At 50.8% G+C, this 26,005-nt stretch overlaps 10 protein-coding genes across 10 annotated transcripts; 6 read left to right on the top strand and 4 right to left on the bottom strand.

The window, feature by feature from the left end:
- Positions 1–200: 200 nt before the first annotated feature.
- Positions 201–1,941, top strand: BDP55DRAFT_655530 (mannosyltransferase putative-domain-containing protein). The gene has a single exon (XM_060574320.1). The coding sequence runs from the start codon at positions 289–291 to the stop codon at positions 1,804–1,806; it is 1,518 nt and encodes a 505-aa protein (XP_060432584.1). The 5' UTR covers positions 201–288; the 3' UTR covers positions 1,807–1,941.
- A 528-nt stretch (positions 1,942–2,469) lies between these two features.
- BDP55DRAFT_629428 (uncharacterized protein) lies at positions 2,470–4,546 on the bottom strand (the record flags this gene model as incomplete). The annotated part of the gene is made up of 7 exons (XM_060572019.1): positions 2,470–2,683; positions 2,743–2,846; positions 2,913–3,502; positions 3,565–3,728; positions 3,807–4,035; positions 4,104–4,145; positions 4,186–4,546. 7 exons carry the CDS (start codon positions 4,544–4,546, stop codon positions 2,470–2,472), a joined length of 1,704 nt encoding a protein of 567 aa, XP_060432583.1.
- A 1,604-nt stretch (positions 4,547–6,150) lies between these two features.
- On the bottom strand, positions 6,151–7,445 carry BDP55DRAFT_737187 (methyltransferase MppJ). Its single transcript, XM_060580370.1, has one exon. The coding sequence runs from the start codon at positions 7,325–7,327 to the stop codon at positions 6,275–6,277; it is 1,053 nt and encodes a 350-aa protein (XP_060432582.1). The 5' UTR covers positions 7,328–7,445; the 3' UTR covers positions 6,151–6,274.
- Positions 7,446–8,253: 808 nt separating this feature from the next.
- Positions 8,254–10,702, top strand: BDP55DRAFT_713170 (uncharacterized protein; the record flags this gene model as incomplete). Its single annotated transcript, XM_060578230.1, has 1 exon — positions 8,254–10,702. Exon 1 carries the CDS (start codon positions 8,315–8,317, stop codon positions 10,700–10,702), a length of 2,388 nt encoding a protein of 795 aa, XP_060432581.1. The 5' UTR covers positions 8,254–8,314.
- Positions 10,703–11,502: 800 nt separating this feature from the next.
- On the bottom strand, positions 11,503–13,645 carry BDP55DRAFT_766291 (uncharacterized protein; the record flags this gene model as incomplete). The annotated part of the gene is made up of 13 exons (XM_060580961.1): positions 11,503–11,538; positions 11,612–11,782; positions 11,856–12,007; positions 12,072–12,196; positions 12,245–12,351; positions 12,414–12,674; positions 12,737–12,842; positions 12,904–12,964; positions 13,023–13,041; positions 13,097–13,195; positions 13,255–13,329; positions 13,385–13,433; positions 13,503–13,645. The coding sequence occupies 13 exons, from the start codon at positions 13,643–13,645 to the stop codon at positions 11,503–11,505; spliced, it is 1,404 nt and encodes a 467-aa protein (XP_060432580.1).
- A 696-nt stretch (positions 13,646–14,341) lies between these two features.
- BDP55DRAFT_713168 (uncharacterized protein) lies at positions 14,342–14,855 on the top strand (the record flags this gene model as incomplete). The annotated part of the gene is made up of 2 exons (XM_060578229.1): positions 14,342–14,768; positions 14,819–14,855. The coding sequence occupies one exon, from the start codon at positions 14,342–14,344 to the stop codon at positions 14,756–14,758; it is 417 nt and encodes a 138-aa protein (XP_060432579.1). The 3' UTR covers positions 14,759–14,768; positions 14,819–14,855.
- A 1,201-nt stretch (positions 14,856–16,056) lies between these two features.
- On the top strand, positions 16,057–17,052 carry BDP55DRAFT_655525 (uncharacterized protein). The gene is made up of 3 exons (XM_060574319.1): positions 16,057–16,197; positions 16,257–16,410; positions 16,472–17,052. The coding sequence occupies exons 1-3, from the start codon at positions 16,142–16,144 to the stop codon at positions 16,619–16,621; spliced, it is 360 nt and encodes a 119-aa protein (XP_060432578.1). The 5' UTR covers positions 16,057–16,141; the 3' UTR covers positions 16,622–17,052.
- A 1,347-nt stretch (positions 17,053–18,399) lies between these two features.
- On the top strand, positions 18,400–19,971 carry BDP55DRAFT_655524 (DnaJ domain-containing protein). The gene is made up of 2 exons (XM_060574318.1): positions 18,400–18,590; positions 18,661–19,971. The coding sequence occupies exons 1-2, from the start codon at positions 18,546–18,548 to the stop codon at positions 19,702–19,704; spliced, it is 1,089 nt and encodes a 362-aa protein (XP_060432577.1). The 5' UTR covers positions 18,400–18,545; the 3' UTR covers positions 19,705–19,971.
- Positions 19,972–20,083: 112 nt separating this feature from the next.
- On the top strand, positions 20,084–21,356 carry BDP55DRAFT_33213 (uncharacterized protein). Its single transcript, XM_060566855.1, has one exon. It carries the CDS (start codon positions 20,195–20,197, stop codon positions 21,131–21,133), a length of 939 nt encoding a protein of 312 aa, XP_060432576.1. The 5' UTR covers positions 20,084–20,194; the 3' UTR covers positions 21,134–21,356.
- Positions 21,357–23,110: 1,754 nt separating this feature from the next.
- Positions 23,111–25,602, bottom strand: BDP55DRAFT_655518 (major facilitator superfamily transporter). The gene is made up of 4 exons (XM_060574317.1): positions 24,852–25,602; positions 24,681–24,780; positions 24,617–24,629; positions 23,111–24,543 (listed from the first exon to the last, which is right to left on the bottom strand). The coding sequence occupies exons 1-4, from the start codon at positions 25,150–25,152 to the stop codon at positions 23,164–23,166; spliced, it is 1,794 nt and encodes a 597-aa protein (XP_060432575.1). The 5' UTR covers positions 25,153–25,602; the 3' UTR covers positions 23,111–23,163.
- Between the last annotated feature and the right edge of the window lie 403 nt (positions 25,603–26,005).

Here is a 26,005-nt window from a genome sequence, read left to right as displayed (position 1 = left end):
GAGATAGTGTACTTTTAAGCGCTTTGGTTGGCCGCCTGACTTGGGCTTTCTTCTGCAAACCCCTGCCCCTTTTAAGCCAGCCTTGCAAGCAACAGCAGCGGCGCACGTAACCTGCTTCCTCGGAGAGCCGGGGTTTTGGCGCAAATTTAGGAGAGTAAGTAGGACCGGCACCCTCAGCTTCCCCCCAATTTCTGGACCTGCTTTATTCGTTCTCACGCGACCTCTTCGTCGCCAGACGTCCTAGTTCAACTTCACACATCCGTGGCACCTCGCGACTTTTCGGCCGCCATGGTCGTCATAGGAATGCCATCCTCGCGGATGGCAACTGCTCTTCTTTTCGCATGTCTTTTGCTTATGTTCTTGTACTCCACATACATTTTTGCTCCTTCTTATCATCCGACGTTGCCAACAAAGCCGCCATCGGCGCAATCGCCGACGCATCCTACGCACGTCGTACCTACACCACAACATACCGAAAAGCCCAAAGTCGACGATAGCCCGACGCCATGGCAAAAAGAGGCTGATGCTATCATCAGTGAGGCTAAAGCCTTAATTGCGGATCCTATACAACCCCCGTACAAGTCCAAATTCTACGAGCTCGGTCAACGGACCAAGAAAGCACGGGAATGGGTCAAATTCCTTGACAACGCACCGAAATCGGAGAACGCTCGGCCTCTTCTCGAGACTGTAGAGAGTGTGATCGCATCGTTCTTCCCTTTTATCCAGCACTCTCCCAAGAATCCAGATAGCAAGACGCCCTTCTCAGACCTGCGTTCGTCCATCGTCCCTGGGTCACGTGGATTCGTCATTCCGACAGGCAAGGGAACCATGCGATACGCCACGCACCTTATTGGCGCCCTTCAAGACATCTTGTACTGCAACATGACGATTCAAATTGTATATGCCGGAGACGAGGACTTACCGCCTGAGAACCGCGAGAAGCTGCTGGCTCGCTTCAAAGGGCTCCAATTCTTAGATATTTTGAGCGTTGTCGACGACAAGACCCTGAAGCTTGTAAAGGGCGGGTGGGCTATAAAGGCTTTTGCGGCTTTGTATGCGCCGTTCGAAGAGGTCCTACTCTCAGATGCCGACTCAGTATTCGTTCAAGTTCCGGAGTCGCTCTTCTTAGATCCCTTGTACGAGCAGACCGGTGCTCTCCTCTTTCACGATCGTTTACTCTGGCAACATGCCTTCGCCGAACGACATGAGTGGTGGAGGTCGCAGATTCACGAGCCCAGTGCCGCGCTCAATAAGTCGCTCGTATGGACTGAGGACTACGCCGAAGAGGGCGATTCGGGTGTGGTTGTAGTGAACAAGTCTCGCCTAGATGTGTTGATGGGTCTCCTCCATGTAGCATGGCAAAATACCTACGACGTGCGCGAAGAAGTCAGCTACAAAATCACATACGGTGACAAGGAGACGTGGTGGTTCGGACTAGAGCTCAGCGGGGCAAGCTATGCCTTCGAAAAGCACTACGGTTCCATGGTTGATTGGTTCAAGGACAAGGTCAACGACTCCGTCGAGAGAATTTGTAGCTTCGTGATTGGACACGTTGACGTTCGAGACGATCTCATTTGGTATAACGGTGGAATTTTGAAGAACAAGAAGGTTGACCCGAAAGAATTCGGGCTGCCGACGCATACCGTAGTCGACGGGACGTGGGAGAAGGGCGGAGACCGGACACAGATGAGCTGTATGGTTGGGCATAATGTAAAGCCCTTGAATATGGATATGCAGTGGATTTTGAATAGTTCCATCACTTTGGCGCAAGAGCTGGATCAGCACTTCGGGTTTCTCGAGTCATGAAGTCGTGACCTGGGATAGAAAGGCCCTTGACGTAGAATTATCACCCTCGGATGAGGCCTTGTTCGGCCCTTCCTATAAAATAAGAGAACATTTATGGTGCAGAAGCTTCATTAGAGCTCTGGATCTTCCACAAAACTACCAAATACCGTTGATTACAGTGTGTTCGTGATTAGTGGCATATGCACATCACAGATAAGGATGAAGCTACCGCCTTCCGCGGCATTGCAGCCCTGCCGACCATGTGTGACGGTAGCATTGCGTACAATGTGTAACTGCGTGGATGGTCAACATCCAGGCCGATGCTTGTTCCTGTGCTCGTTCCTTAGTGCCGTAAGAACTCTAAACCCAAAAGTCCATGTAACATCGATCATTTGTGGAGACGCGGGGTCTACCCGAGGATGGAACCCGTTTCACCCAGACACCACCGGGCTCAACATCGGCCGACTTGACAATCCCGCACTACCGTTGCCGATGCTCCACATCGTCGGACCTCTTGTCTTGAGCTCCGGACCTTATCCACTCGTTGTACCTGTGGGCATAGTCATCGGCTTAGGCTTAGAGGACATGGACAAGAATTCTTCCTGGCTACATAGCTCTCAGGTGGTACCAGGCGCTGAGAAACTACCGAAAAGTCCAGGCTCATATATGAGTAGCGGATATTAGCTAGAGCCGTGCTAACTTCTCAGTCGCAGGATCTTGAAGCAAGCGGCGCAAAATCTTGCCAGATGCAGACTTGGGGATGACCTCCGTGAACACAATTCCACCAGTAAGCCTCTTGTGCGCCGAAAGCCGGCTCTCCATGAATTTGATAATCGATTCGGCGGTGACGTTGTTGTCTTTGGGGACAATGTGAGCCTGTGGGTGTTCTTGCCCCTCTCTAAACGCGTGGTCGTGTTAGTCAAATGCGAGCGGTAGAGGCAAACAGTGGAAACCAACCTTGTGACGCGAATTACTGCGCAGTCCCTGACTCCTTCATGCTCAAGGAGATGCCCCTCAAGTTCGGCCGGAGCCACTTGAAACCCTTTAACTTTGATGAGTTCCTGCACAAGATGGTCAGCATATTCTTACATGTTCTGTCAAAGCCTTGAAAGGCTTTGGGCGCGCACCTTTTTCCGGTCCAAGATAGTCAAGAGTCCGCTCTCCTGGATTGACACGATGTCTCCAGTTTTCAGCCATCCATCTTTGGTCCATGCTTCTTCAGATGCACTCGGGTTCTTGTAGTAACCTTTGAACACATTTGGGCCCCGAATGAGTGCTTCCCCCTCTTCGTTGCAGCCGACTTCGCGACCATCGTCGCCGACGATCTTCATCTGCATGTTGGGGAGGATATACCCTACCCCTTTATGTAGCGGATCGAACTCGTCAGGGGCAAACAGAGTGACTGCCATCGTGGCTTCGCTCATTCCCCATCCCTGTCGACTGCGAGCTTTGCCCCCACTGAACACCTCTTCCAATCTTTTGGAAAGCTCTGGCTGAAGGGGGGCCGCTCCACAAAACATAGACCTCACGCTGGAAACGTCGAAGTGGAGTAGGAGATTGCTTTTTAATAGCATGACAACCACCGGCGGGGCCAGAAGGAGATGTGTGACGCGGAATCGCTGAATTGTGCTCAACAGAAGCTCTAGGCTGAACTTACGCATGGTGAATGTCGTGCAAGATCTGCGTACATTGACCACGCAATAAGTCATGAGTCCACCTAAGCTCATGGTCAGTGCTTCATGCAGTAGCGTGTGATTGAGATTCTAGACTTCCACTTACTGGCGTGATAGAGAGGCAGGAACGCACAGTGAACATCGTGAGTTAAAGACCCTTGGCCGTTTGCTCTCGACTCGCTCACTCGATCAAGGTGAAGCGTCTGTTCAGCATTCGCAACAAGATTGCAGTGGGTGATCATGCATGCCTTGGGTTTTCCCGTTGTCCCACTACTGAAGTTAAGAACAGCGACCCTTGCAAATTGGTTAGCATCGCGTTCATTGTTTTGTTCACTTGCAGCAACTCACTTTTCCGCCAAAATTGAAGGATCGCGGATTGCCTCCCACGAGTATGGCTCAGCCATCAATGTTTGCATGGTACGCCAACTGTCATGTCTAGGCCGACCCTCGTTGTCAACGAGCACGACAGATTCTTTTGGTATGCCGACGCTCCTTGCAGCTTGCAGTGCGGTCGTGAGTCGCACGGCATCCGTGAAGATGCACTTAGCGCCGGAAACAGTGAGTTGGTGGGTCAGTTCTAGTCGGGGTTACCCATGTGCTCGCTGCTTCGTGCCGAGGTATCTTAATCATTAATTCGTAACTCACCAGACTCTGTGTACCCCGGATTGGCACCAGTGAAGATCCCACCTGCACAGATTGACCCAAGGATTATAACTGGGTACCATACCTGGAGTGATGAGGCACGGTATTAGGGGTTGGTTGCCATCCATATCCATGACCGTGGGACTACTCACAGAATTCTCGGTGTAAGCCAGGACAACATCGTCGTTCTGTAATCCCAGTGTCTGTCGGAGGCCCCCAGCTAGTTTCTTGACACAAGCCTCCAGCTCGGGCTTACGGAGACTTCGAGTAGGTTTCTCGGCATCGGCAAAAATGGGCAAATCCCCTTGCGAGGCTGACGTTTCTGTAGTCTGTATCAGTAAACACGAAAGCAAAACACATGTCACAGCCAAATGGACTGTACCAAAAACATATGACAGAACATCGACTTCCGGTATGTCTATCTGGTATCTAGAAGAGAAAATCATGATGCTTGCGGCAATTTCAGTGTGTGTTCTCTCTCTCAACGAGGACCGTGGTAGAACTAGATAAAGGCGCACGATGCCAGTAAAGTCGGTGACTGACAGACTGCAACTTCAAGAGAGCACGTATTTAGTATCAGTTGGATCTTTATGTTGTATTAGTCGGGCCGAATGAAGAACCTCAAACTTTCCATGTTGGCAACCGAGCACTGCGAGCAGTCTGCAGCAATGCAGCTGCGGCACTTACACGGACGGAATTCGGGTCCGAACTTCTGAAAGCTCAGTTCACCCGAAATAATTAGCTTAGCCCCGCTACAGTTCTCAAGCTAAATAATGAAACGAAGGAATGTAACTTCGGGTTACACTTTCCGTTTTCAGGAATACCTCGATGATATTCTTGCGTTGCACTTCAGTCACAGTTTGGTCAGTATCTGAAGTCTGTTCGCTGTTTATCTCCGCCGCGAGGGCGTGGATCGCGCGACAAGGGTCTATGTTCACCGCCTCAGGAAAAGGTCCGATGGGAAGCTCCGCCGCTTACGACGGCAGATGGAAAATCAAGGGTCAACAGAGAAGGGGCATTTAGGCCTCGTGGGCAGCAAAATCCTATTACTACGGGAGATGCTGAAAAGCCATTACTGTGCATGGTTCATGTACTGGACGCCTAAAGCCGAAAGTAGTTGCGGGGTGAAGACAGGGTGAGACCGGCCCTGTTAGTTGAGGCGGAGCGGCCCGGGGCCAAGTCAGAGCAGGTCCGGGTTGGCGTGATGGGCGGCAAAGAACTTCGGGAAGCGAGTGAGCTCCGGCTGGCAATTCTAAGCCAGAACCGTTTTGATAATCCCCTCAAGATAAAGTTGCGCTAGTAGCATCTCTTGGCTTGCAGTCGGATGATTCGATATCTGCGTCGGTCATTTTCAGAGTTCGGCGGTTCCAATATCGCTGTTACAAGTGCATGAGGTTGGATCGCCGGGACTTCGGGGTCCATCCCACTCGTCTCGACTTGCCTATTTCTGAGCTATCATCTATGAAAGGTGATCCATTGACTAAGATGGGAAACTCCGAGCGTCGAATATTGACAGTGTGGGCAGTATTACTCGAAACCCGGCTTAATCATCTTCGAGCTGGCCCTAGTCTCTCATGGATCTGGGCCTAACTCCCAGTTTCTGCCAGTCCGGGCGGAATGACAAGGGCCTACCGTTGAACACACGTGGCCTGCCCAATTGGTACATCAAACGAAATTCTGACTCGTCTTTGGGCTTTCGGGGGGAGTTATAGGAAACCTATCTGAGTCAGACGTAATCGAACGGCTGCCCACGTGCGATAATCCAGTAGCCCGCTCCGTTGGAACTTCACTCCTCAAGGTAAAGGCATGTCTATTCATACATAGTTTCGGATCAGGGTGCAGCAAGTGCCGGTGACACCCAGCCAAGATGCAGTACCCAGCCTCGTTTTCTCGTACGGGTTACATAGCCATGTCCAGTTCTATTGATCATGCCTCCAGCCAATGGATTACTGGATTAAGTAGTGTCCGTGACCTTGTCTACTTACAATCATTATGCTTGCATAACTTTGATCTCGATGACTTTATTGAGTACTTAGGACTTAGTACTTAAGTGGTCTCCATAATTTCAGTAGCACCTTAAACCGCATCCTCTTTCCTATGCCTAAAGTAGCTATGCAATATGCATCAAGCCTTGGGGCATATTCTCTATCTATACCACAGAACTGCTTGAAGCTCTACATTGAATTTGCGTCACGGGGCACAAGTTCGAAAAGAACTGTGAGAGACGGAGGCAGCATGTGATGCTGCTTGACACAAACCCAGCCACCATCCTCAAAAACCCCCTCCCAATCCTCCACAGTAGGTAATTTGACATTCATCAGCGCGTGACCAAACTCAAAGCCCAGAGTAAAGATAGGCACATCGTCCTCTTGTACCGCATGGCGAGATTGAGGATCATTTGTGAGAATCCGCACCGTATCGCAGATGAAGAATCGTTTGACGCTGGGGAAAGCTTTGCGCAGTCTCTGTAGAGAGCTGATACACTTCTCTCGCGGCCAGAAGTCGTGTCCCATCAGAAACGACGTCAAAAGGTCGACATCGGCAAACTCGTCCCGAAAGTCAAGCTTACGCGCATCGCCGACCAGAAAGTTAATACGGCCGCCATACCCACGCTTCACAGCGTCTGACCTGGCAACCTCAATTGCCGGACCAGCAATATCAATGCCAAGTCCGGTGCTTTGAGGATAGCGATCGAGGACTTGCATGATCCTCTCGCCACTCCCACTTCCCAGGTCCACAATAGAGGTAAATCTTTCGCCAGACGACTTCAGGGCGTCGAGGAAGACCGGATCGATGAATTGCGTGTTTGCGTCGCGGCACGCGTAGGCAATGGCCGCAGGATCACGCGAGTAGAATATACCCTCGCGATTCTCGTTGCGTATGACGTACTGCATGCGCGCGAACAAACTGCCGGAACCAAGAGCAAGCCAGTGAAAGAGACTTTTGGTGCGGTATGCCTCTTCGAGCAATCTTCCGGGCATGGCAGCTCCCCCCTGACGCTGGAGGATGTTAGAGGTAGCGAGCGCGGAGACTAGGGCGTGGGTCGAAGCGAGATCCAGATTGTGGTTGGCCGCGAACTCATCGATATCCACAGCTCTTTGGGTACGGATCTCATCCAGTAGCCCGAGTTCCCAAGCAGTGCCGATGGCGCCTGCGGCAACGTAGGAGTTGAAGATCTTTGCAATGTCGTGCTCAGAGGAGGACTTCATGTTGGAGATGGATCCCATTTTGGATGGTGATGGTGATTGAGACAGTATGCCTTGGGACGAAAGTCAAGAAAGAAGTAAAGTTCAAGTTAGAAGATGCAAACTGGGACAATTGATGTGTTGTGGAAGATTGGGTGGTAGGTTCCAATGTGCCGTGTGAATCTTAATCTCTGGTAAAAGAAGGTGGGTGAGTCAACACGCCACTTTATACCCATGCTGAAGCTGAGGGGATGGTGTTGCATCAACCTCATGATTCTTCCCGAAGAATCACAACAAGAATAATTCCTGAAAGCATCCAAAAGCTGCAGGGTACGATAGTGCTCTGGGTGCCCAACCTATTGCAGTCGGAAGAGGTCCGATCACATGGGCGAGAAAATTGGAAGCCCCGGACTGTTCCATGCTGCCCAAGATTTTCGGCGGCCCGGCCTATCACTTCCACATTTTGGAATGACGAACTCAGGCTTCCATATGCTTCCGACTGGTTATGAGTTGAACTCTGACGAAAAACCCGAATACGAGGTCTCCGAGCATCCAAGAACGAACTTTCGTCTCCGATATGTCACAGTCAGAAGTTCTTCCAATATTGTTGAAGCTATATTGAAGTCTCCAGCACGCCAAAACCGACATGTGATAACTCTAGACCCCACAGGGCTCATTGCGTTAATACCTCCGACTGAAATGTCTGCCCAGTGGATGGTATCACAGCCTGCTTACTCCGCCAAGGCCATCCTTGTCCCTTTGAGTTCTCTCTAGATGTTTTCACTTTCAGGGAAGAGTTGCCCGGATGGTCGTCCTGCAACTTTGAAATCAAAGTGTTGTCAGGAACGGGCTACCTCTTGTGGCAAACCGGAGTATCATGTAAGTCAAGTTGAAGAGAATTTTTGGCTATAAATGGTCGGGCCTATGACTGCATCAACTGTCCATCTTCTCAACATCATCGGAACAAAAAGACAGATTCCAAACTTGACCCAATCTCAAAACATCATTCAACACTACTTCTGCCTCAAAATGTCTCCTCTCCCAGCCTCTACTCAACTCGGCGCTTCGGTTGATGGAACTTTCCCTTCGATGCCACCTCATCAAGTCATTCAAGGCTGCAGTGTTTGGCATTGGAAAGATAAGCTATCCCCGGCTGAAGGCTGGATCGTTATCGACTCACCTGTGCCTACTCACTCGGGCGGCGGGCTCTTCCTTCATGAGGATGCAACTCTCAATGAGGTTCGCGATATTGCTCGCTCTATGAGCGCCAAACTCGCTGTGTCTTCCCAACCTCAGGTCGTTGGTGCCAAGGGCGGCATTAGGTTTCCTCATGAGGACTCACGTGCTCCTTTTGTCTTGGAGCGTTTCATTCGCGACAACGCAGCTGTCCTCTCGGAGTATTGGGGCACGGGAGGAGACCTCAACACAGACCACGACATTATCGACAGACACGCTAGAGCCTACTGCTCTCCGGGCACTTTGACCGCGCTTGATGCACTCAGTCGTTCTCTTGGCTACTCCGGCTCGAATCCCAAGGAGATCCATGACCTCCTCGGAGAAAAGCTTGATAACAGCGGATGGGGTCTCAGCGAGTTCTGTGTTGGCTATGTGATGGCTGCTACCCTCAAAGAGCTCATTATCCACACAAAGCCGGAGCTTATGGGACAGGCTCGCCTAGTTCTCCAGGGTTTCGGTTGCGTCGGTTCTACCTTTGCCCAAGCAGCTGCCCAGCTAGGTATCGGCCGGGTAGTTGCCGTCTCCAGTCAGTATGGCTTTCTAGTCAACGACAATGGCATTGACTGTGCCTCAATCGAAGCCTTTCGGCGCAACACCGAGAAGACTCCTATCTCAGGACTTGATCCTCGGAGCCTGGAGGCTGGTCTCACCGAGGCCGAGCTAGGCGCAGCTTTGTATACCAAGCGCAGAGCTGGCTCAACTGACGAAGAACACCTTGTCAACTTCCTCGCCGCATCTCGGGGCGAAGTCTTTGTTCCCTGCGCTCAGCGCTATATCCTTACACAGCGAGCACTTTCCATCTTAAGCGACGAAACCTTCGCTGAGGTACCCCGTGGCGCCCGTTTTATCCTCGCTGGCGCCAACAACATTTTCAATCCTGTTGAGAGCAGAGGTGAAACTCTGTCTAAACTTGATTCTGCATCAATCCGGATGCTACCAGAGTGGATTAGTAACTCGGGAACGGCCAACCTCTTCATGCGAGCTTGTAGCGGCTTCGCGCTGCAGGGCTATGGTGCATCCAACCTCGAGGCATCTGCGAACGACACTAAGGCCTTTGTCAACGCCGCTTTTGGCAGCGTCGGATATCGAGCAAGCAATGTAGCTCTTTGGGAAGCCTGTGAGGACCTTGCAACTACTCGGCGCAGAACAGGAGCAGTCAATCTCCTCGGTGTTAAGAGAATGGCTCATTTGACCCTGACAACGCACGGGGTTGAAAGAGCTGCCCAAACAGTTAAGGAGGTCTACAACGCCAAGTTCAACAAAGATGAGAGCCTTTATCGACTTCCAGGTCTCGGTGATCCGACCCTCAGCATTTTCAAAGCTCCCGAGAGCGCTGGGCCTGGAGACATCGGGCTTTCTTTACGCTTCTCTGTCTACAACATTGTGAAGACTCGCCAAGTCCTCGAGGCTCAAAGGATTACCTTCAAAGACCGACTACTTCAAGACGGTTCAACTGAGCTTGTTGTCCTGCGCGAGGAAACCGGATACCCCATGAGCTTTTGCCAAGCCCCGGCCGAGGAGCCATCGAATGACGACTTTTCAACTTCCTCTAATGTTCTAGACTCCATAGCCGGCTCAACCCGCCAACTTGACCACTACGCTGCCATCATGCCCGACACCAAACGTATGAAAGTTTTCCACGAGCGCATGTTAGGTTTCACTCCCCTTCGGACTTTTACGGTCAACACGGGATCCGCTTCCGATGGTGGCGATGATGGGCTGATGCAAGTTATGGGCATCCCCTTTGATGCCAAACGAGTTGTTATTCTTACTGAAGGGTTGAACCCTGATTCGGTCTTTTACAAGCTGATGATGCGTCATGATGGAGCTTATGTTCATCATGTTGCACTGGAGGTTGAAGACGTTGACGCCGTTTTCGCTGAAGTGAGGGCCAGAGGCTGGACTACTACAGCGGAAGATCTTAGCTACGACGTTGCCACAGGTCTTCGTCAGTTCTTCTTGAAGGAAGATGAAACCGGTTGCATCTTGGAGCTGATTGGGCGTAGTAGTAAGGACAGCAAATCAAAGACCCAGGAAAAGTCATTCTCTGGCTCTGCGGATGATGGAGACGTTGTTAAAGACGATGGTGCGGATGATGTTGGCACTTATGCCAACGGCCAGGTGGCATTCCGCACGGAAAACATTGTTGCTTTAGCTCAGTCTTTGGATCAATCCGACTAGCTATATACTGTATCCCACGACCTTTATACGTTCAATAAACAAAGATTATTCTCCTGAGTGTCGATATGTTCCCCTTCGACAGCTGATTGATGATATGGATCGTGATGGGGGGACTCAGTAATGCCCATGTAGTGTTGTACGTACCGATAGTTTTGATCCTCAGCTCAAGGACTTTAATTAGGGAAACGACAAATCCGACTTAATTATAACTATCATCTCCTTACTCTCAGATAGATCATCTTCTGCACTGCTCAAGTCTAAATTGACTACCCAGATTCGGAATCTCACACCAACGTCTCCTATATATCCCGGGGTTGAGAATAGCTATGATTGTTCTTGACTAAGCCTTCACAGTGCCCGGTAACTAAAGCCAGTATATTCGGCCAAAAAAACAGCGTCAAGTGGTCGGACTGCTATCTGTTCTGCTCCTCATGAAACATGTGACGGCCATCGGCATGAAATTTCTTTCGGCGGTCGGGCTGATACTGTCCGGAAAGTAGCATCTGGCGAGCGATCATCATATCGACCTTCTGCGTGTAGTTATAGCGATCATTCAATGACCAATAGCATGCTTCTTGATTTTACCTAAACGTTTTGCAGATGGCGCGAGACTCTTATCACTTGTATCACAGTACTGAAGAATGCAAGTGAACAATTTAATAAACAGACATATTGATTCTTCTCGGCCGTTTCCAGCATTTGTGTCATTTCGCAGTATTTTCACTGCACGTTCCACGACTCTCGAGGAACCCCTCTACAAGCTATGAGTTCTCGTGAAATCCTGACTAAACCGATTAATCTCAACCACTCTTCTCATTATAGATGACACCGGACATCTGTTGACTCGTTCATTAGTATCATGACTCATGTGTTGGTTGGGTTAATGATATCTATGCATGAACCACGTACCAAAAATGGGCCAAGATACGAGAGAGGAACTCCAGCATCATCGCTGTGAAACATGGGTGTGCCATAGCCTCTCTGATTGGGACAGTTCTTGAACTCGGGGGGGTTGGTGCGGTCAATGAGCGACTGGTACGGGTTGTAGTCAAAGTTGAACTCGCAGACGGGGATGTTCGACTATTTGCATGTTGGAATTAGCGAGAAAGGTCAGGGCAAGCGGCAATATTTTAGTAGAAAAAAGGGCACCTACGGCGCAACTTAACGACAGGTCCTTTACGTCAAAGGATTCGGAGCCGTTCTTGCCTTGGCATTGCTGAGAGTCAATATAGAGCTCATGCGGCGTGGTCCAGTTCTTAGAGAATGCTGCATCCAGGATTGTCTTCATCTGATCCATGCCAATATCTTTAAGTAATGTTAGTTGCGGTTCGAGGTGCGTCAGCCACATTCTTTGGAAACATGTACTTACCATTTGCCCTCGCGAGGCCATAGGAATCCTTGCCATCGTACCAGATCGGGCCGCAAGTATTGTAAGTATCGAGGTTGGTGCAGTCATACGGATCGATAGGAATCTTGCGAGGATCAACTCCGGGGCTACAGATTGGTTAGAGCATGTATTCATTTCGAGAAGTATAAACTTACTTCTTGACGGCAAAGTAGTCTGCTTGCTGCAGCGCCTGGTTGAGAGTCCACTTGAGAAGATTGTGGTACATGAAATCGGTGTTCTCAGGCAAGTTGGTGTTCATTTTCTGTCGCGCAATAATCAGTATCAACTTTCCGGGCAAACCATTTGACAGGAAATTCTTCTTACCTGGCTGAAGCCACCATTGGAAACTAGAGAGTAGAACGTGTCGAAGTCGGTTTGAATCTTGGTCAATGCCTCGCCAACATTCTTCTGGTATTCATTGACGTTCTCTGAAAGAGCGGCAGAGAGGCCTTCCCACGGGACCTCCTGTACGGCCTTGGTTGGGAACAAAAGATTGAACAAACCAGCTCCACCACCGAGGGCGCCGGTGAGAGAAGCAAAAACCATGCTAGCGGCGACAGAGCTACCGAGCAAAGGACCCAGGGCCTTTGACGCAGAGCGTTGTCAGAACTATCTCTTCTCCTGTACTTCAGCTGGCTGATACTCACAGCAAATTGGCCAAGTGCCACGGCATAGATAGGCGAGAACAGAGGAGTCTTGGGGTTCTTGGTCTTAGGTGGCGAAACCGTCTTCACAATTTCAGCGACCGCGCCACTATTGATGGAGAATTAGAAAACGGCATGATAGCGACGTACAATCATTATAGTGAACTTACATTGCAGTAGCTTGACCATTCAACAGAGCTTGGTGGTAATTAGTGAAGAAAAGGTTGATAGCTAATGTCGCAGTGACGTCAGTGAGGTTGCACAGGCCGCCAACGGCAAAGATGCTCACAGTAGATATTCCAGAAGACCTATCAAAACATCGTCAGTAAAGATGGATTTTTTCTGGTTGTGTGCATAACCTACGTAGAATTCCTGGTAGGAAGCATAGTCGGCACCGCGACCACTCGGAGGCGGAGTACATCCATTTAGGGCAATGAAATCACAACTCCACGTTATGTATCCCTGAGTTCGTGTTAGTCAGGCGCAACTTCGTTCAGATATCTTGGTCTTGCGCAACATACGGCTGAATCGAGGTAACATTCTGCGAATCCCTTTTCCGCCGTCTTGCACCTGGCAGAGTTCTTTGACCACCAGTCCTAGTAATATTGTCAGCATTGGATGTCAGAGATGCGGGCATCTATCTGAGCTTACGTTGAGATGGTCGTTCATTTTGAGAGTCTCCCAACACCCAGGCTGAATACTGTTTTAGTGAAACAGAGATTAGCAATCATGGCACCTCTATAGACAACTTGTTAATGAGGTGTCGTACCCATCTTCGGAATGGAAGGAACAGCTGTCAACAGTGGGGTTCGCGCGTTCATTGAGCACTTGAGCCTCAATCCGGGGGACCGAGGCGACCGGAGACGCGCTCACGGCAAGAGAAAAGAGAGTGACAAGGTTCAAGAGAACCATTATGATAGTATGTTGCGAGCTGCAACGCGAACGAACAAGAGAAAGACAGACAATAGGTTGGGCACTAGCTTTAGGAAAACAGCAAGAATCCAGGGCATAGTAAATAAAAAGGCACTGTCATCCATTTCGGCGAGTTGCCGCCGCTGCTCGATGCCTCTTTGGGGACGTGCTCGCATGATTTCGGGTTCCCCGCAAACTGCGCTAAAGCCACGACCCAGCCCTCAGGAACAAGGTTTGATGAAGGATGGCTTTGCAAGTATTATCCTGGCATGAATCAGGTACACATAAGATCGGCGTTCAACTTTCTTTGATTAAAGATAACGCGGCGTATCCAGGTAGATTGGGAGCCAAATGAGTTGAAGTAGTTAAACTGCCAACGCGAATTTACGCCTCTACGTTCTTCGTGTTTCCTCGGAATCGGTCAAAGTTGCGAACTACTCGACAACTTATTTCGAGGCTTACTAGTTAATTGCTGCCCAGAGACACTTTGAGTCAATCTCCTGCTATCAGCCTCCCAGGCCTCCCCTTCCCACATCCTCCATCGTTCGTCCGACGTTCCTCCCCCGTCCAAGCGTCATTAGTCTGATAAGAGTATCACAGCACCCAGCACTCGTTGAAGGAACTACTCTCTGCTACCGAATCTATCGCCAGATTTTTCGAAAGTTTCCTTTGACACTAGCTCTTCTATTTCCCATCATGCGATTGACTTCTATCCTTCAACTTTTTGCTACTTCAGCATACGTTGCCGTCGCAGCAGCTGACAGTTGCTGCTGGGGCGACAACTGGGCTGATACCAACTGGTTGTGGCTCAAATGGGACGAACCTGCGGGAGTCGTTAGATGCGGCTTGAGCGGAACATTCCCTGCTGGCACGAAATGCACCATCGAAAACTCCAAAGACTCAAAAGGCAACCTTCAAGCGTTGACAAACGTCACATTTGGTGGCAACTCCGCACCATTCAAGTTCCGTATCGGCATCAACCCAAACAGCTGCGACCCCTTGCCTAGCGATCAGGTCCTTACCGGTTGGGAGGGCTGGGGAGCAAATCTTTTTGAAGGCCACGACTTCACGACGCAAAGACTCGACGCATGCACCCAAGATAATTCGGCATAGAGTAATATAGGTAAGAAGCTCGGTTTCTCTGTAGACTGATACTGTTCTAACTGCGTTCAGATTTCCCAGGAGTGCGGACATTGTTGGAAAGCCAGCCAGAGTCGCTGAGCTGGAATTTGTTGCGGAACTGCTTGCTGCAGAATCTTAAGAGTGATGGAGTTGTTATTTCATGTACAAGGATACTCGCAAAATACGCCAAATTCCTAATGATATGTCATGTATTACTACTTCATGTTTCTCATTCACCAAACAAATCAAAATGGACTAGAATGAGTGGTCATGTTCACGATATTCGAATGAGCTCTCTGAAACTTCAGTAATCAAGTACTCCGTAGTGGCTACTGCAACTCATTCGTCTGTCTGCCTTTTCCCTTTGATCGACCCGCGAGTTTGTCCATGCTGCCCACATCGTCACGCGACTATATTTCCTCCACACGCACGGGCATCAACTCCGCATCCCCTTTTTATTGACTTGCTTCAAGCTTGATACGGACAAATACGAGTAAGGTTAATATGTGTCATTCAATCTAGTCGCGTGACAATTGATGAAGTTGACTAACTAGTCACGCGTCGCCAGGGAATGGATCTGGGAACCTGCTTGTTTTCGCGAATATTATTTGCGGAATGTGGTTCAAGTGATAAGCGGTCTCGCTCAAGTCCCGTGATCTGTTGATCAATGCTGCTCGTACTAAGTGGCTAAGCAATTTATTTTGCCTTTCTATATCAAACACTCCGCCGTTGTCTGAGCCGCAACTAAGCTTCTGCCCAAGTGTCCGCTCAGTTTGACTCGCGCAAACGCCGTCATATCTTTATCATTTTCAGCTCTCACATCACCCCACGATACGAGAATTTTTCCAGAAACCGAGCTAGAATGCCAACGACTAGGGGCGGTCTCGTCCGTCATGACCCGCATATTGTTAATTGAGGTAGCATGATAAGGCGGCGTGCAGTAGCCGTCCGGCGTCATGGAACGGCGGGATGATCGGATGCCACGGGGAACATGATTCAAGTCGGATCATTCCCTATCGTAGTGGGGAACTCCTCAGAGCAATGGCCAAGCTGCTGCCATTATCCTGACATTTCCTTAGTTTATTAACTTGAATTGGTCCACACGTCAGGGACCATCCTTATCTGGCCTAGGTGTCGAGCTACTCAAATGGTAATTGAACTCTCCCGCATTTTCTAAATTGCGCCTGCGCCCACTCCAAAAACAGATGCAGGTACATAAGTTTAGTCTAGACCGTAGTTCGGCCCAGCCCTACATCACTTGATAACCTCACATCAATCCTGCAATAGTTCGAACATTCAACCCATCGTACACCCATCTCTCATTCTCTCTTCCCTCGAGTCACTCCTCTCGTGGTTAATCTCAAATCCAATAACATGTTTACGAAGCTTCTACTCTTTTGCCTCTCATTGGCGCTCTTTGCTTTCCCAGTGTAAGTCATCAATACTTCAACCCAGACTCAAGCAGTTGGATCATGACTAACAAGATCAGGGCGCTTGCAAATGAACACGCCAAATGCTACTGTGTTATAAACGACCGATCTCACAAATGTCTTACGGAAAAGGCCTGCGATGTTTACAGAACGTCGCAAAAGATCTTTGAGAATGATAACCCGCAAAATGTCAATACCACAATGCTGTGGCACGTAAGTCTAGCTCAATTCTCCCCTCTCTGCCTCACCACATGATGCTGACGTCCGTACTCAGGTCTGCGCAACTATTGCTCCCAAGGATGGTGGCCGGACACGGTATGTTTCTGGCTTCGGCGGCAACGAGTTCAAGGACTCTTGCGTTCAGGCTCAGAACTCCGGTGTATGTGCCGATGCCAGTGGTACTATTGGATCAAAGTGCGATTAAGTTTGGAATTCATCATGATACCAAGTGAAAGGGGACCGTGCAAGCATGAAGGAGAGAATATGATACCATCAGCGTCGACCGAAATATTGGAATGAATTTCGCCAGCCAGGTTCTATTGAAGAATTGACTCGGAAAGGGACACGACTGAGAGACGAGTCTTAGACTCAATTTCACGGCCTGAGATAAGCAGGCGTTTTTGCAAAAGTCTTTGATAGGCTTCTTTTAATGCTAAATGTTTACACCTCACCGAATTTCCGCGCTCCCGGATGCCAGGGATGACGATTAAGTCACAGGAGCATTCTGATGTTCTTGCTATCCAAGTGAAGGTCAGTTGAGCTGGGTCAATTTCCCCGGGCCAACGCTCAAACATTGCTGTCGGAAATTTTCGCACAGATACGCAGATACAGCAGATTACCCAGAGGCCTCCCAGTTTCTCTCCCTAACTCTTTCAATGACAAGCTTTCATCAAATAACCCAGCCAAATGTCTCAAGCCCTTACCCTATCAAGGCCCGCCCCGCCGCCTTGTTCTTTGCCAATCACATCTGACCTCGTTGCCAGATCTATGTTTGTCTTAATAAGTCATCTCGGCCTGATGATGCCAGGTAGAATCGACTTTCAAAGTCGAGATTTAGATTGTTTAGTGAGATATCGATAAGAAGAAACCTGTGAAAGCTTTAGCTCGAACGTACGCCATCAACGCCATTTTTCTCTTGGCACTCGTTGACATCAGCTTATTAGGAATTGTTTTATCTCAAAGGCCAGACTCGTGATAGGCTTTAGCCTCTAGCCTTACCCTGGAAACTCCTTTTGCTTCCAGGAGACGCTGTATTTATGCCAGAGACGTTTCGCCGAGGGAATCTATGCTGCTGGTCACGAAGTAGGATTTACAGACCAATGCCAAGCTTTCTTCCAAGCTTTATCGCCCCGTCAGGCTCCGAAGCCAATCACTCACAGACTGGCTTTATTTCCTTTTCTTGAGATACTGGGTAAAAGATAGCGATTTCATCGGATAAACCCCCGCTAATTTTACCCAGAGCATAGAAAGGTTCGAAGGGTGGGCAGAAGGTTCGGCGTATTCACTTCTAAGTTCTTAGAGGCGGTCAACTAGATTCGGCCGATATTTCCACCGCAGATTAGGATAAATGGGAAACGCCAAGAGGTGACAAAGACTTATGACCGATAAAAGCCTTCGTCTTTTTTGATATCCCGCTGTTCACTTCTATCGTGGGGACTGCCTCCGTAGATTTTGCGGAGTGCCTTAGCTCCAAACTCCGTAGTCCAACATTCTAATTGGCGGTCAAGCATTGCTCGAGTTTAGAAAATACTGAGTCATAATCGGTAGAAGCAATAGTGTCTATGTCTCAGATCGTGGCGGTTGGTATTACGTCTGAGAAACGAGAATAGGCAGGAAATCACGTTCGCCATCTTAGTCTCATAGAGGAGAAAGCCTGACGGTGAAAGTTTATGAGCCCTGGTCTCTCTGACCAGCGCTGATAGGATTAAGTCAAAGAACAATTCAGCTGCTAGAAATGGACTATGTCATATAAGTCAAATTGGAAGACAACGGGTTCAAAAGCATGCCAAACGGCCACGTGACGACTTCCAAGTTGCGAAAGTGAATACACACAGTTGAAGATGAGATGATGAGTTCGGATGACATAAGCGAAATGTTGGTCCACCTTCCGCCCCCATATCGGCAGGGATCATACCCCAGCTCAAAGTCCCACAAATAATGAGGTCAGCTCTTGGCAGTTGGCAGTGGTCGAAAACGCCAGCAAGTCAGTAAGCTCGGTCGCGAGTTGACATCACAACCACCGACTGCCCGTTGATCAAGTTTCTCTCGACAACCTCGCGAGCACCCACACTCGCTCGGCCCCGCGCAAGACATTTGGATCGCATGATAGGGATGCGCAGATTGTCATCATGTCAAACGTTCTTTCCCTTTTAGGCTGGGCCTTCTTGCCCAATGTACGTGATGCCTGCCTGAGAACCGCCCCTCCGTAACGTTGAACCTCGCAGCGACTGATCTCCATCATAGCTAGTCACCGGCTGGGTACAAGCAATCTACTACGGCCTAGCCATTCGCGCCGGCGATCCCAAGCCCCAGCCCGGCACCGCGAAATACGCAACCCACCGCCGCCGAATCCATATCCTCGTCGTCTCCTTTTACCTCCTCTACACCCTCATCGAGGCCGACCGCTCCTTGCGGCTGCAAGGAACCTTCTACACCGACCTCGACGTCGCTGCCAGCGCCCCCGTCCGTATCATCAAGTCTCGATTCCGCAGGCTCGCAGCTGTCTATCACCCAGACAAGGCAGGCACCAATGGTGCCGACACGGGCGCCGCCGCAGCGCGCTTCATGCACCTCAAAACCGCCTCCGAGACCCTGTCTGACCCTGCCCGTCGCTTCGCCTACGAACGCTTCGGTCCGGAGGTCGGTGCCTGGCAGGGCTGCAAGACCATTCACGACTTTGTCGCGCGCGGCATCATGCAGGGTACGGTTCCGTACTACGGCATCGCTGCCGCTGCGACCTACGGCTTGAGTTTGTTGGGATACCTCGACTGGGGACGATACTGGCGGTGGATCATCCTCCTCACCTTCTTTGTGGCGGAGCTCATTGTTGTCACGCGGCCCGAGATGCCTACTTTCCTAGCCATCTTCAACACGGTGCTGGGTGCAGCTCTGCGCCGCCCACCCTATCTCCAGTTCCAGTTGGTTTCGCTTGCACGTCAGGCTGCCGTAACGATCTACATCGCCTTTGGTCAGCTCGGTCCTCTGTTAAACTCCCAGGGGCAGGCAGCGCAGAAAGCGGCCGAGAGCTCGGCGGCTGCCGTGGACGAGGGCCTGCAGCGGCTCGAGATGATTGCCCGCGGACTGGACGGCGAGACGAGCAGGTTGTTGGAGATGGAGATGACCCCGTTCATTGGCGATAAGGAGGCGCTCAGCAGCGTACGTGCCAAGGTCAAGGACTGGTTGGTGCAGAACACCATTAGGGCGGACCCGATGGTCAGAGATGCGATTGGCAAGCAGTTTCAGAAACGCAGGGTTGATGCACCTGCTGGTGCGAAGGGTAACAGATAGAGCAGACAACGGACGTGTGTAGACTTCTAGAAGATCATCATTCGGGGGGCTCCAACCCCATTTTACGCTTCAAAGATTACACCTCGGCTTCATTCCTTGTGAAGATTCTGCTATTCACCTTATCCCGTCATCATTTGGTGTGAAACCATGGGTGAGCATAGAAGACAGCCGGATCTTGCACTTGCCACAGGTAGAATTCAACAATTTATTGGTACACATCTATTCTACTATACTCCCGAAGCCAAATCAGCAATCAATCGATCAAACACCTCATTAAATTGTTGAGCATCATGAGAACATCCAAAGTGTGGCGCATGTGGCTGAAAAGTGTGGCTAAATTGAGGTTCGAAAATCTCTCAGAATGGACCTTCACTCACCAAGTCATGGCAGTTTAACCGGCACCACGAGGGAGTCACAGAGACGGGGAAACTGACACTGACATTCAAGACTCCAAAGAATAAACTGCAGGTGGAAAAAAAGTTCACTCACAATGGCGGTCGCATCATCATGGCACCTCTTACCACCCGATCTGATCGAACACCAAATCGGCCAAATCGACCTCCTCACAGCAATGTACCCCACCGAAGATGAGGCCTCAATTGACAAAGACTCCGAACAATCGCTACAACTCTTGAAGACGCATATCGAACAAGGCAGTGAACTCACAATTTCATCGTTGAGTCGCGCGCCAACAGTGACTATACTTCTCACCCTCACGGTCCCGGAACCGGACCAAGAACCCTCATCACCAAAAACCCTTCAACTAGATATCAATGTACCCTTCTCGTATGAAGGCAAATCCGGCACACCACCAGAAGAACCACCCCATATTAAGGTCAGGATTCTTCAACCACCATGGCTCAACCGCGCAGCAACAGCACACCTCAACGCCCAAATCCCAGACGGCGACGAGGACCTCTTCAGCATCATAGACGTAATAAACGAAACAGCAGTCACCCACCTCGAGGAAGCAAAATTAGCAGCAGAAGCCGAATCGGCAATCTCGGGTGCTGCTGCCACAGCCGACGCAGGTCCCCTGGTGCGAGTGTGGTTCTACTTCCCCTCCATCTCAACCCGCTCCAAGCGCGACGACTTCATCATCAACGCCCCCGCGTACCACCTCACAGGCTTCCTCTACGCCGGAAAACCGGGACTGCTGTGTCTGGAGGGCGGGTCGCAGAGCATCGACGACTACATGAAGTTCATCAAGACGGAGAGCTGGGGCGATATCCCGGCGCATCACAAGAAGGTCAGCGAGAGGCATCGCGAAAAGGACGTCTCGAGGAGAGTTTTCGCGGACATGTCAGAGATTACAGACTCTGTAGGAGAGAGGAGGGGACAGAGGGCGAACCGGGGAGACATGAAGGCTGTGGAAGGGTGGCTGGTGGAACGTGGACTAGGGGATGCTTTTGCGAAGGTGTTGATGTAGATAATGTGGAAAAAAAGTACGACAAGGCACTCGTTGTTCAATCACAATTTTTCAAGGCTTGGGTCATGTCTGACTGCAATCATTGTCGCCATCTCTAAGGTATAGCTACTTAATCATAGATTCGTCCCACTTCAACTCTGTCAAGCAACGCATGTTGACTTTGACGACTCTGTCATCATACACTTTCGAGACATCTTGAGTCATGGAGCTCCTCGTCATTCTGTATTCCCGAAAAAGAATGGGATAGAGAGACGTCATGCTCCATAAACATGTTCATGTTGGCGATTTGATACAGTTCCTATTAAGCCACGGGGTATCGTGCCGTAGACAGCGCAGCCAAGATGGCATCGGACAAGGGCTCAGGGCGGTTCTCCATCTCGTGGTGTATTTCCCCCTGCTTATTTCGTAGCTCCGTAAGCTTGCTCTCCTCGGCCTCAGTTGCGGGTCTCGGCGAGATATAAAGTGTACCCTGTAGCAGGCATCGTGCGACCGGCAGTAGGAAGAGGGGGCTTCACGTCCAAGAAGAGCGGTAAGGCGGTATGATTCAAGAACTGGCTCCAAGTCCCTTGACTAGTTGGGGCCGAAAAGCAGCTGCATATTGCCCAGCGTGTCTTTGCCAGTCAATGCCAAGCGTAGAAGGGTGTTCTGCGGCTTGTCAAACTACTGTCTTTGAGGGATTGTGGCGAATGGAAGCTTACGTCAAGGCTTCTGATCTGGCCTTCACATGAGGAATGGACATGTTGAGAGAAAGCATTAGCACTTGAGCAATGGGCGACACCCGCGCGATAGCGTTGCAATAGCCAACTGCACTCAAATCTGTGGCGTGAGCAGTTAGTATTGCAGTGGCGTCGTTCTTTCTGCCTTCAACAATACAGACGGGCATATTAGCCTGCAAATGCTGAGATTGGCATTCTGTCGAGTGGTACCACGCTTTGAGGCACCCAGAGCACGTTCACAATTCCCGAAGGGCTTCCCTGGAGTAGCCACAGCCATGGCATCTCGAGTCGTCGCCAGGTAATATGGTCAGCTTTGAGCTTGAGTGTCAGTATGGTGAAGCAAAGTTTCTTTGCATGATTGAGTAAGTACCTGAGCAACTCCCGGCTTGACATAAGACAAGGTTTTGTGTATGGAGTCGACCTCTGCGGGAGAGCATCTGTCGCCGATCTGACAGAGTTCTTCTTTGACGCCTAATTGCCTGAGTCTGTGTCCAAGAGCGACAGCTAGCGCTGGATCTTCACAAGACCATGTCCACGGTGCGATTGTCTCGGTATTCCTGAAATGGGAGCAGGAAGGGACATTGCTCCGCTTGATGAAGGCGTCAATGAGCCACGGGGCCGTTTGTCAGCTTTCTCCGATATGGTCATCAATGGCCAGTCAGACAAACATCCTAACACTTTGCCGTACTTTGTTCGCGGAACAACGATGACTATCGCATCAGAGGCCGGCAAACCCTTGACATAGCACAATCCGATAACCCAGTGGTCGCGTGTCTTGCAGGTTAGCTGCTTTGGCCGAGGGGTGGGGTTGAACATTTGCAGTCCGGTATGCATGCTTGGAGACTTTGTTTGTCGGATTAAGAAGATTGTAGGACATTCAGAATGATTGAAATTGAATAGAGAGAATCCTGTGCGTCTCCTCTGCTATTAGTCGGTTACCCAGGATGCTAGGATGTTGATGGGGACATGGCTTGGATCGATCGATCCAGAATGATTAGACGGGCAAGCCACAGTCATCTCGAATTAAGGGAAGAGCAATCGGCTTGGGGCAAGCATGGGGCAGGGTGCTGAGAACCAACGAGGAAACTGCCGGTTCAGGATATTGGATTGGGAGGTACTTTGGCAGGCTCATGGGCTTCCATCCTGCCCCATCTCCGCACCAAGTCTCCTTCAGAACTGAGCCGAATCGTTGTTGAGTTCCTTGGAAAGGCAATGTGGCCAGAACACACGGCTACCATAGAAATAAGACATCATGGACTCTGGACAAAGACAGAAATTTTAGGCATTGGGCTCTATTGTTAGATAGTACAATAATCACAACCTTTGCCGACCTCTCGTCTCGATGGGAATCAGGCACATCCCGACAAATGCAGCCAAAATCAACGCCCCTGACAGATAAATCGGCGTCGTGACCCCGTCCCCTGGCATGTTCGCCGCCAGCAGCGGCGCCAAAAGCCCCATCGCCCTGTTCAAGAAGCTTGCCACGCCCGTTCCGGCCCCACGCACCGGCGCGGGGAATATCTCTGGCGTGAAGGCATAGAGCACGCCGTACATGATATTTTGGGAGAACGCCTCAACGCAGGAGAAGAAGAGCTGCGAGGCGGGCGAGGTCCCAAACTTTACAAACATGAAGAGGAAGATGGCCGAGACAAAGGACGAGCAGGCGAGCGTGCCACGGCGCCCGAGCCAGGGGGACTTCTGGTCGACTAGGTAGGCTGCCAACAGGCTGCCTGGCACGCCGACGGCGGATGTGATTGCGTAGGTTCGGTATGTATCTGGCGTGATTGGTGTAGCTCCTGCGTCTGGGGAGTCCTCAGGCGGAGGGGCGGCACCGCCATGGGAGAGGTACTGTGGGAGAAAGGCGTTGAAGAGGGGATAGCCCATGCCAATTGTCGCCCAGACGAACCAGACCACCACAGTGGCGAGGCCAAGGGTCCGAGTCTTGAAGAGGGGTCGAAGCCGGTCCGCGGAAAAGGCCTTCATCCTCTCTCGGAGAGCGTTCGCGGCGACCCCCGAGCTGCGGAACACACCCGAGCGGCCGCCTCTTGAATGTTCCTCATCCTCATCAGTCACACCATCAACGACGGCATTCAAAATCTCCTCGGTCAACCAAGTCTTTGCGCCGTTGCGAGAGGCGATACCATGTACGACGGCAATAGCTTCGCATTGGCGCCCCTTCGAGAGCAAGAACTTTGGAGACTCAAACAGGCGGAAGACGAAGAACCGCACAACGAACATGATGAACGTAATCAACCCAAGCGTTAGAACGAATCTTCGCCATCCCTGTTCGGGAGGCCAGTTGGCAATGAAATACCACGCCGCCAGCGACGAAGACAGCTGCCCAACCGGCCACCACACCGATAGCAATGTCAGCAGACTGCTCGACGCGTCCGGCAAGAACTCGAGGAACAACGCGCCGTCCACTGGCAGATTTCCGCCCACACCGAAACCGAGAGCCGCGAAGAGAAAGTTCACCCAGCCCCACGTCGGTGCGAAAGCCAACAGGATACCAAAGACCCCGGTGATGAGCAGAGTGAGGTTGAAGGCGATGCGGCGACCGAGGACGTCGGAGCCGATGCCCCAGATGAAGGAGCCGAAGCAGAGCCCGAGGAAGATGGACGATGTTGTGTAGCGTACACGTTGTTCTGAGATGCCAAATTCTGCAGAAAGAGACGGCAGTGTGAGCGCAACACCCTAGAGTTGCTGTTAGTACCGCTTGAAGACAGCGAGGTTGCTAGTCCGGCAACAAGGATGAAGCTGAACTTACGTGCATCCACAAACTAGTAAATCCGTCAGCATTATTCTCATCATAAGGCGAGGAAGGTACTCACTTATCCGCGAACCAGCCAAATCCACAAAGGACAAAGAGCTGCCAGTTATACCACCCCATGCCAATATCCTGGATGGCCTTGTTGATAAGCTTCGACTTCACTATCTTTGTCATCAGCACCCATCTCACCAATCCATCGAATTCTTTAACGCCTCCAAGATCACAAACTCACACTCGTACTCTGTCCACCGCCCCTGCCCACCTCTCCTGACCTCTTTCTTCAGACCCTCGATGGTATACTCGGCAGCGCTCATCTCCAGCATCCCCGCGCTCTCACTCTGGTCCTTGCCGTCATCTTCTGCGTCGTCGTCGTCATCGTCGTCATCACTCGGCCGTTCCTCAAATTCGCATTTGCCGGTCCGGGCCGAGTGGCTATGCAGATGAGCTTCCTCGAGCGGGACTACGACGCCAATGTAGTCGTTGACGGACTCGGGCTGGTCCGACGCCAGGCGCCGGATGATGGAGCGCAGCATATCCGTGGATGTGAGCGTGTCTTACTGCGGTTGTAGAGCCAGAGAGTTGGTTTTCGCGCGCTCGTAGTGATCACAATACAAATCAAGCTCCGTTACGCGCGACGGCGACGATTCTCAAGCCCAAAGCCAAGGTTCTCGATGAACCCGTTACTGGTCGTCGTCTTCTCTCCTCCAGCCTCAAATCGCCGAAATCGTACACTCCGCAGCACGGTCTCAAAGCATTCGATAGGTAGTAAATCAAGGCTTGTAACCAGTCTCCTACATCTTCCGATGCAATGAAAACAATATAGATGAATAAACGCGGACGTAAAGAGTCATGAAACACAGATGATGGTACAATATCAAAAAAGTACAAGAGCGGCCGGCGATGAGATGAATACGGACGGAACACAGTGTTTCCTCGAACCTGGAATGGTCGGCTGCTCCTGTCTTACCTCCCGGGCACACCTGACTAAAAGAAATGCACAACCCCCGTGCCTTAGCGCACTTAGGTAATCCTCCGCCACACCCACGTAGGCGTCCATAGCGCCTTCGGGAACCTGGGCGTACCGCAGGGGAAGCTGCGGCTGCTGTGGAAAATCAACGGAGACTCCCCTCTAAGAATAGCAGGTACCTACGTCGATGGCCCTGACCCAGTAGCGGATTGATACCTACAATTGGCACAAAAGTGTTAGGGTGATGTGGAACTTTGGGGATTTGGGGGGGTTGCAGCCGTCGGTCACAGGCGGGAAGCAGAGGGTCAGCTAGTGTGGGGAACCCTGTCATCTGCACATCTCTCGCATTGAGGCCTAAACTTTCGTTGTGCACATTACTTAGCCGTACCTACAGTACCTTGCCAAGGCAGGGCCTTGAG

This window comes from Colletotrichum godetiae, assembly GCF_030913485.1.
Source record: "Colletotrichum godetiae strain CBS 193.32 chromosome Unknown BDP55scaffold_10, whole genome shotgun sequence".
Taxonomy (NCBI): domain Eukaryota; kingdom Fungi; phylum Ascomycota; class Sordariomycetes; order Glomerellales; family Glomerellaceae; genus Colletotrichum; species Colletotrichum godetiae.
This window is presented reverse-complemented; position numbering and strand designations above follow the sequence as displayed.